General features: G+C 40.8%; 1 protein-coding gene across 4 annotated transcripts in view; it reads right to left on the bottom strand.

The window, feature by feature from the left end:
* Positions 1 to 19,714, bottom strand: part of TGFBRAP1 (transforming growth factor beta receptor associated protein 1) — a 69,912-nt gene that overhangs the window by 33,616 nt on the left and 16,582 nt on the right. For 3 of the 4 annotated variants that reach the window (XM_049856970.1, XM_049856973.1, XM_049856971.1), the window contains exons 2-4: positions 9,301 to 10,002; positions 4,910 to 5,104; positions 598 to 752 (exon numbers count right to left, since the gene is read on the bottom strand). In XM_049856970.1, the coding sequence (XP_049712927.1) occupies positions 598 to 752; positions 4,910 to 5,104; positions 9,301 to 9,988 (1,038 nt within the window). In that variant the 5' untranslated portion in view covers positions 9,989 to 10,002. Of the gene's footprint in view, positions 1 to 597; positions 753 to 4,909; positions 5,105 to 9,300; positions 10,003 to 11,390; positions 11,414 to 19,714 lie in introns of those variants that run through there. The other variant, XM_049856972.1, reaches the window with a different exon arrangement.

Raw genomic sequence — 19,714 nt, 5'->3', positions numbered from 1 at the left:
ATTTGTGACTAATACATCAATTATATTTATCACAGCAATTATATTTAAAGTTAGTGTTTCTTAAGTATATTAAAAGTTCTCTTCTAAGCAAATTAATGACCTGGGTTCCTGTGATATTAGTTTATCGATATGGTTAGCAAAGCTTTTCCTGTAAATAATGTAAGTCTAAACTTTTAGTCAACCTCATCCCAAGAAATACAAATTCTAAATTAGGAGACAAATTGACCTGGCCTCTCTTTTGCTTTACAAGGCCCATGTTCTTTGAATCTTCTCTGTCAAAGACACACCAAAGAGGAAGGCTGGTTAGAAATAAACGCAGTTCATATGCATGGGAATTAAGTCAGAGGTTCACACCTACTTCTCTGCTTGTTAGCTGTGTAACTCAGTCAAGCTGTCTGACTGCTCTGAGACCTGTTTCCTTATTTGTAAAACATGGAAAATACTGCTACCTCAGAGTCGCAGAGAAAATTAAACAACAGAATCAAAAGCAGTCAGCACGGCCTGGCACCTGGGGACAACCAGGTACGTGCTAGCTAAATTAGCGTTTTTCTAATGGACGGCTTGGAAGCCTGCCCACATGACCAGTTCATCACAAACCTGAAATTTTTCTTTGGGAATGTTCCTCCGGACTCCTTTTGCTAAAACCAGTGCCTCTTCCACTCTGCGGCTCGCCAGAAGGTCCTGGATTTGCCTTTCCAGAGGTAATGGAACCAAGATGTAAACTCCTTTATTGGTGGCAACAATCACTCTTCCTGTGAAGGGATTCAAAATTGTTGGAAAGAAAGAAATGTACATATATTGCCTACAAGAAAACATACTGCTTCCCCCACACTGAACAAGTATCTGATTTGTTGGTCAGTTTCATCAGACACAGAATTCTGACTTAAATTATAACTTATAATGCTTGTTTCTTCCTCTTCCCACACTCTCAACTGTCAAAAAGGAGCTAGCTCTCAATACTACATTTCCAAAGTATAAAATACATTTTTTTTTGCCTCCCCCCACCCCAAAGAATAGGTTGGTAAACTTAAAATCAGACATATAAGTCCAATAAGACTGTAGACATCAATCACGGAAAATTATCATTAAGAATTATGGTACACTTCATGTAAGATTTTTTTTTTTTTTTTTACTTACTTTCCCTCCAAGTTAGTTTACATAAAACTAACCTTACAATGGAAACCCTGGTGGCAAAGTGGTTATAAGCTACAGCTGCTAACCAAAAGGTTGGCAGTTTGAATCTGCCAGGCACTTCTTGGAAATCTTATGGGGCAGTTCTACTCTGTCCTATAGGGTCGCTATATGGTCCCTATGAGTCGGAATCGACTTGATAGCAAGGGGTACGGGAAGCTTAATAATGTAACATTCTGAACCATTCAATGAGAACACTCCACGCTCACCTACCATCCAAAGACATCCAAGTCCAGGAGTTAAGACTCATTTCCCAACGGCCTTCTACGTTAACCTGGTCCATGGCGAACACTGCTGTCTTCATTTTGCTCATAAGACCCTCCACAGATAGTCCACAGAAGAGCCAGAGCTACAAGCCAAGACCAACTCCGCTACCAGGCTTTTCAATCAAACCCTGCTCCCTTCTGAAGGAACTTTTTCAGCCAACTATTACTTTTTCACGGGAAGCAATTTTTTAACTAAAATCCTTAAATAGCAAATACAATGCATAAACCTAGATTATATCCGGGACTGAAGGAAAAGTCACACCGCTGGTTCAGCTGTTCCCACCCTCTCTCATTCTCCTCTCTTTTGAACCCGCTGTTTCCACTCTAATCCTACTGACTGCCTAGTTTAACTGAAGATCACATTTTTTCTTGCCTGGACAACCACATCTTCCTTCCGGGTCTTCCTGCTCTGGTCTCTTGTCTACACAATTCGTCTTCTCTATCACAACCAAAGTAATTTTTCTAATACTCAAATCAGGTTCTGCCCTTCCTCTAGCCTTCCTATTCCCACTAGGCTGGGTTACATCCTTCTCCTCTGTGTACCCACAATCCCTGTGCTCACCTCGACCACTCAATATACACAGCACCATGTATTGGTGGCATAGTGGTTAAGAGCTATGGCTGCTAAACAAAAGGTTGGCAGTTTGAATCTACCAGGTGCTCCTTGGAAACTCTATAAGACAGTTCTGCTCTGTCCTATAGGGTTGCTGTGAGTCAGAACAGGTCTGGTTTGGGTTTCTCATACGTATTATTATATTATTTTAGTAAATGTTCCAGTGTCACCAACTGGCATCTAACACACTTAATGGTAGGGACTATGCATCTTAACTGCAGTGCCTGAAACAATGCTCTACACAAGAAAGGTAACACTCAATTAATTACAATCCTTAAATAGCAAAAGCAATGCCAAAACGTAGATTACAGCCTGGTTTTAAAAAAATAACGATATAGACACTCATAGGACAACTGAATCTGAATATGGGCAGAATACTAGATGACACCAGAATTAATATTCTTGGGTGTGAAAACGGTATTACAGTTATGTAAGAAAATGCCCTTATTCTTAGGAGACACATGCAGACATATTTCATGAGTGTATGTCATGATGTCTTCAACTTACTTTCAAATGGTTCAGCAAAATGTTAACTGTTGAATCTAGGTAAATGATATACGGTCCCCCCCCCCCCCCGCCCCTCAACTTTTCTTTACATTTGAAAATGTTCGTAAGAAACTGAAGAAAAGCCAAGCTCTCAGCCAGCTTACTGACACAGGCAGGATGACTGCCCTGGTCTGCTCTCCGGTCTCATCTCCTCCACAAACAAGCGCTGCACTATAGCCGTGCTTAACTGCTTGTGTGGCCTGAAGCCCAGGTTTCCCTCTTTGCATGCATCTTTCTCTCCACCTGAAGGTTCCTTCATATCACATCCGCTTGGTTAACTCCTAATTCATCCTTAAAGGTTTGACTCAAACACCACCTCCTTCCGGAAGCTTCTCTGATAGCTCTAGGAATTACTTCCTCTTCTGCTCTCCCCGTGGGCCTTTTTCACATCTCTGCCACGCTCTCCCACTGCTGTCGTCGTGTTTAAATATCTGTCTCCCCATTAACCTTGGGGCCACTGAAGCGTTGGCACTGACTGCAGTCGTCTGTGTATCTTCCATGCTTAGCACAATGCCCAGCAATTCCTGTTGTTTGTCTGAGCAATCTACTCAATTCTGACTTACAGCGACCCCATATGACAGAGTAGAATGGCCCCACGGCGTTTTCTAGACTGTAATCTTTACTGGAGCAGATCGTCAGGTCTTTTCTCCTGCGAGCCACTGGTGGGTTCAAACCGTCACCCTTTTGGTTTGTAGTCGAGTCCTTAAGCACTGTGCCGCCAGGGCTCCTTGCCCAGTTCCTAAGCGGCCTTGAATAATGTTTATTGAAGAAATACTAGGTTGTACCACAGGAAACACTGGTTTTGAATCATTTTTGAATCCTGATTGGATGTGTTAAGATCAGTGGCTATTAGGTTACACCATTTTGTATTACTAAGCTAGCTTTCATAATCATTTGACTTCATTTTCTAGGTGGTTCTTGTCTTGTAGCATTGATTTTTTTGCGCTTCAATAATATGGTGACTGGTGAACAATCACAACTTTTTTATACAAGTTCAAATCAGGACATAATGGAACCGAGGCTGAGAAAAATTCTGATTTGGTGCCTGGAGAGGGTATTTCACTCTGGAGAGGAGAGCCCTCAAAATGAGACTCGAGGAAAACCAAAATCTCTCATAAACGAAGACCAGCGGAAAGAACTGTGGAAAGCAACCTTCGAACAAGAGTTTGAAATCTTGCAGCAGGCTTGGGAGTATGTGCTATGACTGATTCCCACCATTGGAAAAGTGAAAACGCTGGACAAATGGGCTCCACGCGAACTGATGGAAAATCAGAAATCGCAACGTCTAAAGGTGCGCTCAGTGTTGCTAACCCGCAACAAAAATGAGCCTTTTTTGCAAAGTATCGGCATTTGTGGTGAGAAATGGATACCGTTTGGCAATAATAAATAATCTGGGAAATGGTTAGATGCAGAGCAGTCTCCAAGACATCATCCGAAACCACCACTGTGCCCCCAAAAAAGGTTATGGTGACTGTGCGGTGGTTTACCAAAGGCATAATCCATTATTCTTTTTTGCAACAAGGGCTATCAATCAGTATAAACTCACACCGTCAGGAAACAGATTGTATGCATGAAAAACTGAGATCAAAACAGCCAAGACTGGTCAACAGAGAGGGACCAACTCTTGTTGCACAACAAGGCTTGTCCACACACTTCTCAAACCACTTCTTGATGATCAGTGGAGCTAGGTTAGGAGATTCTGCCCTGCCTACCTTACTCACCTGACGTCTCCCCATCAGATTACCACCTTTTCAAATACCTGGAACTCTTCATATGTAACAAAAGATTCACAAATCCAGAAGCTGTAGCTGAAGCACTTGAGCAGTTTATACTCTCAAAAGATGAAGAGTTTTTTAAAAAGGGAGTATATAATTTAACATCATGTTGGAACAAGATAATCGAACGCAACCAAAAACCAAACCAAACCCACTGCTGTAAAGTTGATTCCAACTCACAGTGACCCTGTAGGACAGAGTAGGACTGCCCTATAGGGTGTTCAAGGCTGTAAATCTTTACAGAAGCAAACTGCCAAATCTTTCTCCCATGGTGCAGCTGGTGGGTTCGAGCCACTGACCTTTTGGTTAGCAGCCAAGCGCTTGCACCACTGCACTACCAAGGCTCCTCTGTAATTGAACACAGCGGAACATATTTTGATTAAATAAATTTGCTTCATCTCATTTTAGAACGTTTTTACGTTTCCTTCAAAAAACTGACATTTCACGTGGTACAACCTAATATCATCACAAAAAGGTTGATAACTAAATGCTGTTTAAATGTCTTTATGAACCAGTACCTTCAAAATCCTGTAGAATGTGGCCTTCCTTAAAAGGCAGGGTCTGCTTTTGCTGCTGATCCAGCATGCTGTGAACCGTGATGAACTCATCATCTAGAGCTATGACGTAGGGAAAGCAAACGGCTGCCCCGATCACGTTCTCTGACCAGTGCACAGGGGCACGTTGGGATATTCCAGCTACTGTTGCAAACATGCCTACAGAAATAAGAAGAGTTAGCTGAGACTTCTAATAACTATAGAATTGTTATATGCTGTAGACGTGTCCAGAAGCAGAACACCCCCTCCTTAATTTCTCTGTACAGTTTTATGTTTCAAGCAAGAAAGGATAAAAGATGAAAGGGAAGCAAGCAGAGAGTCGGGGGCCTCATACCACCAAGAAAGCAGCACCTGAGAAGCTCCTCCACCAGGAGAGGTTTGAGGACACGGACCTTCCTCCAGAGCTGACAGAGAGAAAAATTCTTTCCCTGGAGCTGACGCCCCGAATTTGAACTTGTAACCTACTAGACTGTAAGAAAATAAATTTCTCTTTGTTAAAGCCATCCACTTTTGGTATTTGTTATGGCAGCACTAGATGACTAAGACAACAATTATTATTCACATTTATGTACCAACCACTAGTGCCAAAGATGAAGAAGTTGAAGATTTTTTTTTTTAACCAACTTCTACAGTCTGAATTGATTGAACATGTAAACAAGGTACAGTGATAATTACTGGTGAATGGAATGCAAAAGCTGGAAACAAAGGAGGAGGATCAGCAGCTGGAAAACAGGGCCTTGGTGATACATATGATAGAAAGGACGTCTAAGGTCACGTTGTAGAATTCTGCGAGGCCAACTACCTATTCACTGGCAATATCTTTTTTCAACAACATTATGATGTTGTTAGGTGATGTCTAGTTGGTTCCAACTCACAGCGACCCTACTTACAACAGAACAAAACACCACCTCGTCTTGTGCCATCCTCAAAATTGTTGCTATGCTTGAGCCCATTATTGCAACACTGTCAACCCAACTCCTTGAGGGTCTTCCTAGCTTTTGCTGACCCTCTACTTTACTAAGCATGATGTCCTTCTGCAGGGACTGGTCCCTCCTGATAACACGCCCAAAGTACATAAGACGAAGTCCCACCATCCTCGCTTCCAAGGACTACCAGAAGAATAAACAAATCTGTTCAAAACATAACCGGTAACTAGGTCCTCACCAGATGAAATACGCAGGAGTCAAATCAATTACATCTGTGGAAAGAGATGATGGAGAAGCTCAATATCAGTCAGAACAAGGCCAGGGGCCAACTGCAGAACAGACAATCAATTGCTTATATGCAAGTTCAAGTTGAAGCTGAAGAAATAAAAACAAGTTCACTAGAGCCTAAGTATATCCCACTCACTTGAATTTAGAGACCACCTCAAGAACAAGCTTGATGCACTGAACACTAATGACTGAAGACCAGACAAGCTGTGGGATGACATTAACAACATCATATGAGAAGAAAGCAAAAGGTAATTAAAAAGACAGGAAAGAAAGAAAGGACCAAAATGGACGTCAGAAGACACTCTGAAACTTGCTCTTGAATGTAGATTAGCTAAAGCAAACAGAAGAAATGATGAAGAAAAAGAGCTCAACAGAAGATTTTGGAGGGCAGCCCAAGAATACAAAGTATTATATGAAATGTGCAAAGACGTGGAGTTAGAATAGCAAAAGGGATGAACACGCTCAGCATTTCTCAAACTGAAAGAACTGAAGAAAAAATCCAAGCCTTGAGCTGCAATATTGAAGGATTCTACGGGCAAAATACAAAACGATACAGGAAGCATCAAAAGAAGATGGAAGGAATATACAGTCACTGTACCTAAAAGGATTGGTCAATGTTCAACCATCTCAGGAAGTAGCATTATGATCAAGAACTGATGGTAGTGAAGGAGGAAGTCCAAACTGCACTGAAGGCACTGGCAAAAAACAGGCCTCCAGGAATTAATGGAATACCAATTGAGAAGTGTTAACAAACAGATGTAAGGGTAGAAGCATTCACTCATCTATGCCAAGAAATGTGGAAGATAACTACACATAAACATCCGACTGGAAGATATTCATATACATGCCCAATTCAAAGAAAGGTGATCCAACAGAATGCAGAAATTACTGAACAATATCATTAATACCACATGCAAGGAAAATTCTGCTGACGATAATTAAAAAATGGTTGCAGCAGTACGTCGAAAGGGAACTGCCAGAAATTCAAGCTGACTCAGAAGAGTACGTGGAACGAAGTCAATGTCAGAGAGATCTTGGCGGAAAGCAGAGAATCCCTGTGTTTACATGTGTTTTATTGGCTATGCAAAGGCATTTGACTGCGTGGATCACAAAAAATTATGGATAACGTTGAGAAGAATGGCAATTGCAGAACACTTAACTGTGTTCATGCAGAGCCTATAGATAGACCAAAAAGCAACTGTTCGAAAAGAAGAGGGGATATTGCGTGGTTTAAAATCAGGAAAGGCGTGCATCACAGTTATTTCCTTTCACCATACCTATTCAATCTGTACACTAAGCAAACAATCTGAGAAGCTGGACTATATGAAGAAGAACGGGGCATCAGGACTGGAGGACTCATTAACAACCTGCATTACGCAGATGACACAACCTTGCTTGCTGAAAGTGAAGAGGACTTCAAGCGCTTACTAATGAACATCAAAGACTATAGCATTCAGTATGAATTACACCTCAACATAAGGAAAACAAAAATCCTCACAACTGGACCAATAAGCAACATCATGATAAATGGAGAAAATACTGAAGTTGTCAAGGATTTCATTTAACTTGGATCTACAATCAATACCCATAGAAGCAGCAGTCAAGAAATCAACTAACTTATTGCGTTGGGAAAATCTGCTGCAGAAGTCCTTGTTAAAGTGTTAAAAAAAAAAGTCACTTTGAAGACTAAGATGGATCTGACCCAAGCCATGGTATTTTCAATTGCCCTCATACTCATGGGAAAGCTGGACAATGAATAAGGAAGATCAAAGAATTGACGCCTCTGAATTATGGTGATGGCAAAGAATACCGAATATGTCATGGACTGCCAGAAGAACAAATCTATCTTGGAAGAAGTACAGCCAGAATGCTCCCCAGAAACAAGGATGGCGAGACCCTGTCTCATGTACTTTGGACATGTTATCAGGAGGGATCAGTCCCTGGAGAAGGACATCATGCTTGGTAAAGCAGAGGGTCAATGAAAAAGATGAAGACTCTCAATGAGATGGATCGACACAGTGGCTGCAATAATGGGCTCAAACACAGCAACACTTGTGAGGATGGTGCAGGACCGGGTAGTGTTTCATTCTGTTGTACATAATGTCACAATGAGTCGGAATCGACTGGATGGCACACAACAACATGACTTAAGGGATCTAGGCAATAATCACTGTCGTTGTGTGCCATTCCAGTTGACTCCGACTCATTGTGACCCCATGTGACAGAGCAGAACTTCCCTGTAGGGTCTTCTAGGCTGTAATCTTTACTGGAGTAGTTAGACAGGTCTTCCTCTCATAGAGCCCCTGGATGGGTTCAAACCACAAATCTTTTGGTTAGCAGCCGAGCGCGCTTAACCATTGTGTCACCAGGGTCAAGGGGCGCTGAGGGCACAATGGTTAAGCACTCAGCTGCTAACTGAAAGGTTGCTGGTTCAAACCTACCAGCCATTCTGCAGGAAAAAAGACCTGGTGATCTGCTCCCATAAAGATTACAGCCTAGGAAACCCCAGGGGGGTAGTTCCTCTGTCCTATAGGGTCACCATGAGTTGGAATTGACTAGATGGCACACAACAACACAGGAGAACAGCCCGAATCCCTTCCAAGGAACTAACTAGCTACTAAAATATTTTTGGTGGGATAAAGTTGCAGAAAATAAAAAAGAAAATTATGAATACAAAATTGAAGTATCTACACGTGAAAATACTTATAAGAGAGCTACCTCAAATCCTTTTTGGAATAAGGAATAAAAACAACCAACAAACCCACTCACATGGGAAAATCTTATAAGGAAATCTTACAGATTATTTTTATATTATTTACTTAAAGGGATGTCCCCCCCACCCACCCCAGCGCTATCTCCAAACCTTATTTTAGCACAAAATTAAACTAGTTTTATGACTAGTGTCTTTCTGTTCCTCTAATCACACATTCACGTAACAGTCTTAAAATTTCAGCAAACGTTGCTGTTCTGTTTTTATCTTGCCACATATCCTCACTGTTGGGAAATGCTTTTCACAAGTATTTATTTTTCACAACTAAGACATCACTTTCAGATGTCAGCATTCATTAATGGAGATAACCCAAAAGAGAACAGGTTGAAAAGAGGCAGATGTGAGTCTAAGGGCTACAGCATCCTTCTCACCCAGTCCTCCTGGGCCTGCCAGCAGGAACTCCTGTCTGCCTATCCGCTTCACAATCGGGCGCTTCTCTTCGCTGCAGTAAGGAAACAGGTCCTGGGAGACCCCTGTGTTATAGTTCAAGATGATGTACTGAGTAGTAAGGGCCAGGCATAAGAAGTGACCGTCCACAGCCACAGCAAAGGGCTGCTCTGGAGTCGACACTTCCTTGACTATCTGAACCCGGTCCTCGTAGACCATAAACATCTGGATGGTTCTGCGTTTGACAGAAATGATACAAACTTCCACGCAAAATGGGTCCCCGCTCACAGGATTCTCATTCAAAGCAAATGTCACTGCCCCTTTGATTCGGGCCCCCGTGGGAATGGGCTCTAGGTTCATCATGTTGACCAGAGTTATGGAGTTGTCACAGAGCACCAGGAGCCTGTTGAGGGCTGACGCTGCTCTCAGTTCATTCACTGGCTTCTTGAAACCCAGGTGTCTGTGCAGCTGTTTAGTGGCAGTAAATGCAGCTGTTCCAGTGGGTGAAGTCTTCTCCTCCAACAGGAAGTGGTAAATAAAGCAGTCATTGGTGCCAACATAGAGGTTCTTCCCACAGCACTCAACACATTCTATATTGATGCGATCTTTGTCACCCATTAGCAGCTCCCGCTCAACAGCAGAGACCAAGCTAAAGGCCTTGATGGTCATCATGTCTACTGGTTGATCTGCGGGAAGAGAAAAAGAAAAACAAAACCTTTAGAAAAACTAGGTATAAGCAAAAACATCTTAGATCACAATAAATACACATTGATTCCTCAGATGTAATTTCAATTAAAGGAAAAATCATGTAACACTGTTAAAAAATGGTAAGGGAAAGAAGATACTTCCCCACTTGGTCTCTCCCAATCATATAAATAAGAGACCGCAAAAGAAGAGCACACACATATTTGCTGCTAATTTAAGTGTAATCTGCTCGTTCTCAATAAAGCTGAGATTTACATGGAATTTTCTTACATGTTCTTGGGAGACATACATGTATGTAGAAGACAACATTTATTTACCTTTGGACACCATAACAAAGATTTTTTAAAAAACAAATATGATGCTCATTGATGTTCCCTGAGCTTCTATGGCCATTTGGTTTCACATTTAAATGAATCGTGGGACGCAACTACAGATATGCATAGCTTAATGTCCACCATATGTTCTGTGAAATAAGACGTTATGCGATTTGGATGTTGTGTGAACACTGTATCATACACAGGAGACAAGTATGCAGGATGGTCACTGGGCAGGCCAGGACCCACACCACAGCCACCGCACAGGCTCCACCACCGCTGGTCCTGTGTGGTCACTGCCTGGTCTCCAAGTGTAGTGCTGAGCCTCCAAGTACCCGTCTGCCATGTGCATTTGCTGTCCAGCAGGGTCTCTGGCCTGCTGCACTACTGGCTCCCTTCCCTTCCTTGCTCCCTGCCTGCTTCCCCTGCCCCTCTAAGGGGCCTTTGACTCTTCCAGCCCTACCCGCCCCTCCTCCAGCTCCTCCCTGGGCTGCCTTTCCTGCTCCTCCTCCCACACTGCCATAGCCCTGACCACTCCTCATGAGAGCAGCTGTGGCCTCGGGCCCAGGTGTCACATGCAGGGAGCCTGGGCTTAGTAGGGCAGTGGCCTTGGTGGAGCATCCCCCTCAGTGGCTCCACAGAGGGCACTGGGACCCTCTCCCCCTTGCCACCCAGTTCTCTGATCGGGATTTCTGAACTCTGTTATAACCTTATGGGACCACAGATGTATTTGCAGCCGGACATTGCCTGAGGGGATGTTATGCAGCACATGACTGTATACTGTGTTGTTAAATCTTGTCCCTCCAGTCCTGTCAGAAACACTGGAGGACAGGAGTCATACATTAAATTCCTCTGAGTTCTTTCAAATGAGGCATGTATGTTGGCCCCAGCACCATATTTGGCTTTCAGAGTAAATGTGTTAATGTAGAGTTGTAAATATGTGTCTCAAATCTCCAAAGTCCTCCAGATGGTGAGTTAAGATATTTAATAAATTTGTATGATTACTAACACGTCAGTTAATGAATTATTCCTAGTGGAAGGGAGACTGCCCCAACCTTTGGCTTCTTACACCTTCCTCTAAAAAGGACTCTGGCTTCACACTTCACAAAGTCAGAGGCAACAAAAGCTATCACGGTGGCCTTCTCTTGACTCCTGAGCCAGCTGGAAGACAGACACAGATGCAGTAGTACCTAATATCATCACACTGGAGAGGGAGATCATGTAGCTCCAAAGAGAACTGAAAAAGACTGATAAAAATTAGAGGGCTGCTGATTCAGTTTTTATTAGAAAGACTTTTCTATCATTTCGAGCTGTCCAAAAATGAACTAGGGTTGCCTGGCAAGAGATTAAATTCCTTAATCCTTTGAGGCATTCCAGCAAAGCCTGGAAGAACTCCTGGAAATATTCCAGAAAGATTCATGCATTAATAAAGGGCAGGAATTAAATGACCTCTTTGGTGCCTTCAAACTCAAAGACCTCATAACTCTACAATTTCTTGTACTCCCCTGTTCAATGGGGCAATGACAACTATAGATGAGTGAGATTCCAGCCTTCCTTTCCTTCCAACCTTCCTCTTCCTTCCCATCACTTATGAGTTTTGTGCCCTTGGCCCAATCACTTCACTTCTTTATGCCTCAATTTCCTCATCTCAAAAATGAACATAATAATGGAGCCTGTAACTGTTTGAGGACTGAGTAAATTAATTCTTGTAAGATTTGTGTATCTGGCACATAGAAATCAAACCAAAAACCAACCCACTTGTGTTGAGTCGATTCTAACTCACAGCGACCCTATAGGACGGAGCAGAACTGCCCACAGAAGTTTCCAAGAAGCACCTGGCGGATTCGAACTGCTGACCTTTTGTTTAGCAGCCATAGCACTTAACCACTACGCCACCAGGGTTTCCACATATAGAAAGCACTCAATGAAATTTAGGTTTTTACATTGTCATTAACATTATTATGCCCTTCTGATCTGGGCAGCTCCCATCCCTCTGACCACCTCAGCTTTCCTCAGGTTTTTATTTCCCAAGTTTAGGATTAAGAGATAAAGTAATGCTATCTTCTGCCCTTAGGCATGGGTAATCTCTGTCCACCTCCTCTAAAGGCAGACCGAAGTGGAAGCCAGAACACACGCGCGCAAAGTTCACATGATGCATTTTCATATTCACTTACATGAGTTCATCTTCACAGAGACCATGGAAAACAAGTGGGAAGAGCAAGGAGTGAGGCTCGAAAGGCATCGAGGGGAAGCAATTGTGTTTGTCGACCTTGGGGCTTGTCCCACAATCTTAATCACAAGGCTGCAGACATTTGAGGGGGTCCCGGCGAAAGCCTAGGGTGTGGGTGAGCTGGGCGAAGAACGCCTACAGGATTTGGCATATAATATCTGGCACAAAATGTTTTCAAGCACCACCATCTATTTGTCACCACCAAATGAAATGACTAAAACCCAATCTAGACCTATTTCTTTTTCCATTTATGTGCTCCAGAATAAAACCCAAATATTGAAACATAGGCTTTAAAACACAGAAGGCAGAGAAAGCAACCTAATACAAAATAGTTCTTCCTGCAATGACTGGTCAAGATCAGGTCTGTCTTTTAAAGTGACATGATAAAGCACTTCTGCTTTTGAAAATATGGATTGTATCACTCACTCTGCAGAGAGAAGAGAGAAACCAGCTGTGGGTGGTCATAATCACACTCTTCTTGTTTAGCTTTTTAAAAATACATTGTCCATGTGTGAGAGACTGACTTGATTTGTAAACTTCCACTTAAAGCACAATAAAAATTATAAAGAAAAAAAATACACTGTCCATAATTCCTGCTTCCATCTTCAATCACTACAAGGGTTAAACTGAACACGTCTGCAGAGAAATATTTTGGAAAGAATCAAACACCTCGTATGTAGTCTAAGCACTTCGTGTGGGCGAGAAGGGAAGGGCTGGAGGGGAAGAGGGAGCCGAAAGAAAACCATCTGGTTTACCAAAAAGTCCTAATTCTACAATATTTAAAAAGCAGCGCAAATCTTCTAGTAATTACAATGATTCAAGTCTTGCTAAAAATAAGTTTTGGTATTACGGAATTTAAAAGATCTGCTTTAATAATTAAATGATAATTTATAGAGAAGCAGAAATGCACAGAAGTGAAAGGTGACAAACTACCATTGTGGTATCTTTAAAATGGTTTGTTTTTTCAAGCAGTGGGAAAATTCTCTCCAAAATCTAGTTCACATAACAAATTTACTTAGATAAAATATGAGTCATAAATAGACATTTCAGGGAGGTAGGACCTCAAGTTTACCATTGAGTCCAACTTACTGCGGTTTGAACTGGAGAGGTCTGAATATGGTAACATGTTTCTGAAACATGTACAATTCACACTTTATTACGTTATCTCAAACTCATGTAAAATATAAACTAACTTGGTTAGAAGTTTACCTTAAAAGGATGGTATCATTTAAAAAATATTTTAGTATTTTTCCCTAAAAATTACAAACTATATACCTAGTTAGGGAAAGACACTGCAATGTATTCGCACGTTCATTGAGCATAATTCAAAATGAAGATAATATTACAAAAAAAAAACCCAGTGCCCTCGAGTCGATTCCAACTCATAGCGGCCCTATGGGACAGAGTAGTACTGCCCCATAGAGTTTCCAAGGAGCGCGTGGTGGATTCGAACTGCCGACCCTTTGGTTAGCAGCCGTAGCACTTAGCTACTACGCCACCAGGGTTTCCACATGTGCAATAAGCACCTTTAAATGCATAATAAAATGGCAAACATTTTCTTACATAACTTACCGCAATAAAAAAAAATATTTGTAGGGAAAAAAAAAGTGTTACAAGACATTGTTCCATTTCTTAGGCGTCTACCAATCTCATTAAGGAAATGGAACTAGAAAAACAGATGAGTAACAGTATAAACCAGTATATACTAAAGGCCAAAATTAAAATATCAATAGTTATTTTCTACCAAATTAAACGGACAATATACACATTGGCATTTTAAAGATACAGCCACGAGGCATAATTAGAATCTAAGTGTCTATAAATATGCTAAAGTAAAAATACTAATTCTACAGATGTATAAACTTTACCTTTTCTAACTAAAAGATAACGTAGTCACCATTAAAAGAATGCGTTGCTTTTAGTATCTTTCCTTAGACTCCTAGGTTTCCTAAACCTCAGCTCAAAAATGAGAGTTCCATTCGTTCTGGCTACACACGAGGCTGGACCCCAGAGACTCCAATGCCACCCAAAGCTTCAAAATATTCTGTCTGTGTTCCTTACTTGGAGACCTTTCACAACAGCCATACAGGCATCTGAGAGGCCACCATTCTTCTCATAGCACATGCCTAAGCCCAGAGCAGGACGTGTTTGTAAGCAATGCTGGAGGTCAGCTATATTCTGATTTCAGGGACACTGTCTGTCCATGAGGAAACCCTGGTGGCGTAGTGGTTAAGTGCTACGGCAGCAAACCAGAGTCAGCAGTTCAAATCCGCCAGGCGCTCCTTGGGAACTCTACGAGGCAGTTCTGCTCTGTCCTAGAGGGTTGCTATGAGCCAGAATCAACTCGACGGCACTGGGTTTGGTTTGGTTTTGGTTGGGTCTGTCCATAAAGTAAGCAACAGGTCCAGATGGTTCTCCTAGTAAGTTCTACCATAATTAAGTTTTCCCTGAGAATTAAAAAAAAAAAAAAGAGGGGATATGTTCCAACTTATTTTATAAAGCCAGTATAAAGTATAAATTTGATATTCAGTCAAGACAAGGATATAGGAAAAATGGAAAATCATAGACCACTCTTATTCATGAATAAAGTTGTAAAAATATTAAACACCAGCAAACTGAATCAACCAATATATAAAAAAGATGACATACAATATGACTAATTTGGGATACGATATTGATGTAAGGCAATAAAATTTGTTGGTTTAATTTACCACATTTACAAATGAAAAGGGAAAAATATATAATTACTTGGATACAGAAAATGCACTAAATAAAATTTAACATTCATTCATGATAAAAACTCATCCTGATAAAATCTGTCTAAAGCAAAGAAACTAGTAGCAAACGTTGGAAATCATTCATTTTAGAGTAAGGAACACCATAACGATGTCTGGTATTAACATCTCCATTCAACATTATACTGAAGTCCTCACCAGTACAGTAAAAAAAAAAAAAAAAAAGAAAAATAGTTATAAAGAGTTGAAAACAAAGACATAAAACTATCGTTATTCACAGATGATATTACTGTTTCCATAGAAACCCACAAGACAATTCTTTTTTGGTACAGTGACTGTGTGTATTCCTTCCATCTTCTTTTGAGGCTTCCTGTGTCATTCAATATTTTGCCCATAGAATCCTTCAATATTGCTCCTCCAGGCTTGAATTTTTCTTTGGTTCTTTCACGCTGAGAAACGCTGAGTGTGTTCTTCCATCTTGGTTTTCTAACTCTAGGTCTTTGTACATTTCATTATATTACTTTCCTTCTCGAGCCATACTTTGAAATCTTCTGTTCAGCTCTTCTACTTCATCATTTCTTCCTTTTGCTTTAGCTACTTGATGTTTAAGAGCAAGTTTCAGAGCCTCTTCTGACATCCGTTTTGGTCTTTTTTTTCTTTCCTGTCTTTTTAATGACCTTTTGCTTTCTTCACTTATGATGTCCAAGGCAAGACCAAACAACATATCAGGGTGCTCAGAAACAGACTATGCACAGATGGAAACTTCCAATATGACAAGAGTGGCACTGTCTATTATGGGGAAGAAGATAAACTATTCAATAAACAGTACTGGGACAACTGGATATCCATATAGAAGTGAAAAAATGAAATTGGGTTCCTACTTTATACCATGCATCAAAGTTAATTCTAGATGAATTAAAATTATTAAAAACAGAAAGCAAACTTAAAACTTCCACAAGAAAATATGGAAAAATGTTTTCTTAGGGTAGGAAAGAATTTCTAAAAATAGATATTAAAAAAAAAGCACATACTCCAGAGAAAAAGATAAATTCATCCATGTTAAAATTTAAAACTTCTGTTCTTCGAAAGACACCATAAAGAAAGTGAAAAGGCAAGTTGGAAAAAAAGGGAGGAGACAGGAACAGACATTGACATTACATATCTGCCAAAAAATATCTGGATTATATAAAGAACTTCTACAGTAAGAAAATGACAGACATTCTAATAGAAAAATGGGCAAAATATACAAACAGGCTTGTCACAATAAAGGAAAAATGGCCAATAAACATATGAAAAGATGCTCAACCTAATTATTCCCATGGAATTGCAAATTATAACTACAGTGACATTCACCTACGCTCCTTAAATTGAAAAAAATATTTGAAGTTTGATGACATCAGATGTTTGCAAGACCATGTAGCTGTGAAAACTCTCTACACTCCTGGTAGAAGCTTCTAAATTGGTAAAACCATTTTGGCTTAAGTAGAAAGCCCCTGACATTATTTACTAAGCCCGTACTTAGCACTAGATGGTATGCCCTACAGATTTTATTTCATGTGCACCAGGGGATAAACAAAAGAGTTCAAGCAATCTTGCGTGAGATAGGGAAAAACCAGGAATAACCCAAGTTGCCATCAACAGGATGGAACAGTACACAGCAGCAAGAGAGAATGAACTACAGCTACCTATATAGATGGATGTGAAACTAACATTCAGGGATGAAACTGGCTGAACATTATATGCAAAAAACATATTGCAATAGAGTTAATTTCGACTCATAGTGACCCTGTGGGGCAGAGTAGAACTGCCCCATAGGGTATCAAAGGCTGTAAATCTTCATGGAAGCAGACTGCCACATCTTTCTCTCCCAGTGCAGCTCGCGGGTTTGAAGTGCCAATCTTTTGGTGAGCGGCCAAGCGCTTAACCATGCATGGCTCCACCAGGGCTCCTTAGAACTCTACATACTAGATGAAATATAAGGTTTTATAAGATTCGAAAACATGAAAATCCAAATAATATTTAAGGTTTCAGTCATACAGAGTAAAACTTAGAGAAAAGCAAGGGAGTGATAAACACAACTCTGGGTGACAGGGCTAGGGAGAGGCATACACCAGATTTCATCCAAGGTACTGGTACTGCTCTATTTCCTAAGCAAGGCGTTGCTTCTGTTATTATCGCCTATGGTTTACACAGATTATAAATATCCTTTTATATGTATTGAATATTAATTAAAATTTAAAAATCTATATTAGACTCTATTTATTCCCCCAGACAAGCTTAGCCTGGAAATAGAGACAAAATGACAGTTCAATAATTTGGTAGAATTTACAAGCTGCATGTCCCTTTTCTGAAATTCCATTTAGTAGAAGCATATTTATTGTATACATGAGAAGTGATCTGTTTACAATTTCCTAGTTCATCTAACTTCAATGCTTACACTGTGTATTTGGTGAAAACTTAGACTATCAAAGTTCAATACTGGAGCATTCTATAAATTACTTCTCATAAACACCCCTAGATGAATAGGTGATGACGAAAAAGACTAAAATGGGGTAGTTTGCCCAAAAGAACAAATGCCCTGTGCTGGGTCGGCATCCGTACCCTCTGGGGTCACAGCTTCTAAGAGGCAAGTCTCACCCTCCTGACCTCTCCACCCACCTCCCTTCAGCTTCCAGGGCCACACACATTTCTCCACTCTTATTTTTTTCACCCAGTTCAAGGCTGGCTTTACTAATTGCCCGGTTGCCCTTTTCGTTTTCTCTGTATCCACCAAGGCCAGGCCTCATCAATAATGTCACAGCAGAAAGAATAAATACAGACTAAATCCCCATCTCAAGAAACTATACAAATTTGATAATAAGATTATTATGCAGAGACTTATAGACTCAACATAACTGAATTGAAAATACGTATGTAATAAATAAAGCAACTCTTGACCTAGAAGAGAAACATATTCTGCTAAAACATTATCATAAAGTGGTATTTATTAAAATGCAATCTTCATCAGTAATTATCCTTAAAGCAAAGAATGACACCCTGTTATTTGCTGTGTCACAGAATGCGAACATATGATGTTAACGTTGTTCTTCTGACGCACAGTGACGCTATGTACAACTGTACGAAATACTGCCTGGTCCTGTGCCATCCTCATAATCCTTGACATGTTTCAGCCCATTGTTGCTGCCACTGTGTCGATCCACCTCGCTGAGGGTCTTTCTCTCTTTTGCTGACCTTCTACTTTACCAAGCATAACGTCCTTTTCCAGGGACTGGTCCCTCCTGATAACAGGTCCTGGCTTCTAAGGAGCACTCTGGTTGTACTTCATCCAAGACAGATTTGTTCATTCTTCTGGCAGTCCACGGTATATGCATTATTCTTTACCAACACCACAATTCAAAGGCATCAATTCTTCAGGCTTCCTTATTCACTGTCCAGCTTTCACGTGCATAGGAAGCAACTGAAAACACCATGGCTTGGGTCAGGCACACCTTAGCCCTCAAAGGGTGACATCTTTGCTTTTCAAGACTTTAAAGAGGTCCTTTGCAGCAGATTTGCCCAATGCAATAAGTTATTTGATTTCTTGACTGTTGCTTCCATGGGCATTGATCGTGGATCCAAGTAAAATGAAATTCTTTACAACCTCAATCTTTCCTCCATTTATCGTGATGTTGTTTACTGGTTCAGTTGTAAAGATTTTTGTTTGCTTTATGTTGAGGTGTAATTCATACTGAAGACTGTGGTCTTTGATCTTAATCAGTAAGTGTTTCAAGTTCTCTTCACTTTCAACAAGCAAGGTTGTGTCATCTGCATAACACAGGCTGTTAATGAGTCTTCCTCCAATCTTGATGCCCCGTTCTTCACACAGTCCAGCTTCTTGGATTATTTGCTCAGCATACAGACTGAATAAGTTTGGCGAAAGGATACGACCCTGATGCACACCTTTCCTGATTTTAAACCTCACAGTATCCCCTCATTCTGTCTGAACGATTGCCTCTTGGTCTATGTACATATGATACAAAGACCAAACCCATTGCCGTTGAATTTGATTGCCCAACTCATAATGACCCTATAGGACAGAGTAAAACTGCCCCACAGGATTTTCAAGGAGGAGCTTGTGGATTCAAACTGCCGGCATTTAGATTAGCAGCCAAATGCTTAACCACTGTGCTACCAGTGCTCCGTGTATGATATCAACCTTAGAATGGGCCTGATGTACAATGCTTCCACAAAAAAAACTCACAATTTAGAATTACATCAACACTTTTACGTAAAGCAAACTCTTCAGGGCCCCATAGCACTAAATGTACACCAGAGCTTCATTACTTAAGGGGGAACCCCAAAACTCATCAATGGATTGTAATAGGAACCTTAAAATACAAGGCACTTTCCCATGAACAAGATAAAGTTCAGTTCT

The sequence above is a fragment of the Elephas maximus genome, chromosome 17, assembly GCF_024166365.1.
Source record: "Elephas maximus indicus isolate mEleMax1 chromosome 17, mEleMax1 primary haplotype, whole genome shotgun sequence".
Classification (NCBI taxonomy): Eukaryota; Metazoa; Chordata; class Mammalia; order Proboscidea; family Elephantidae; genus Elephas; species Elephas maximus.
This window is presented reverse-complemented; position numbering and strand designations above follow the sequence as displayed.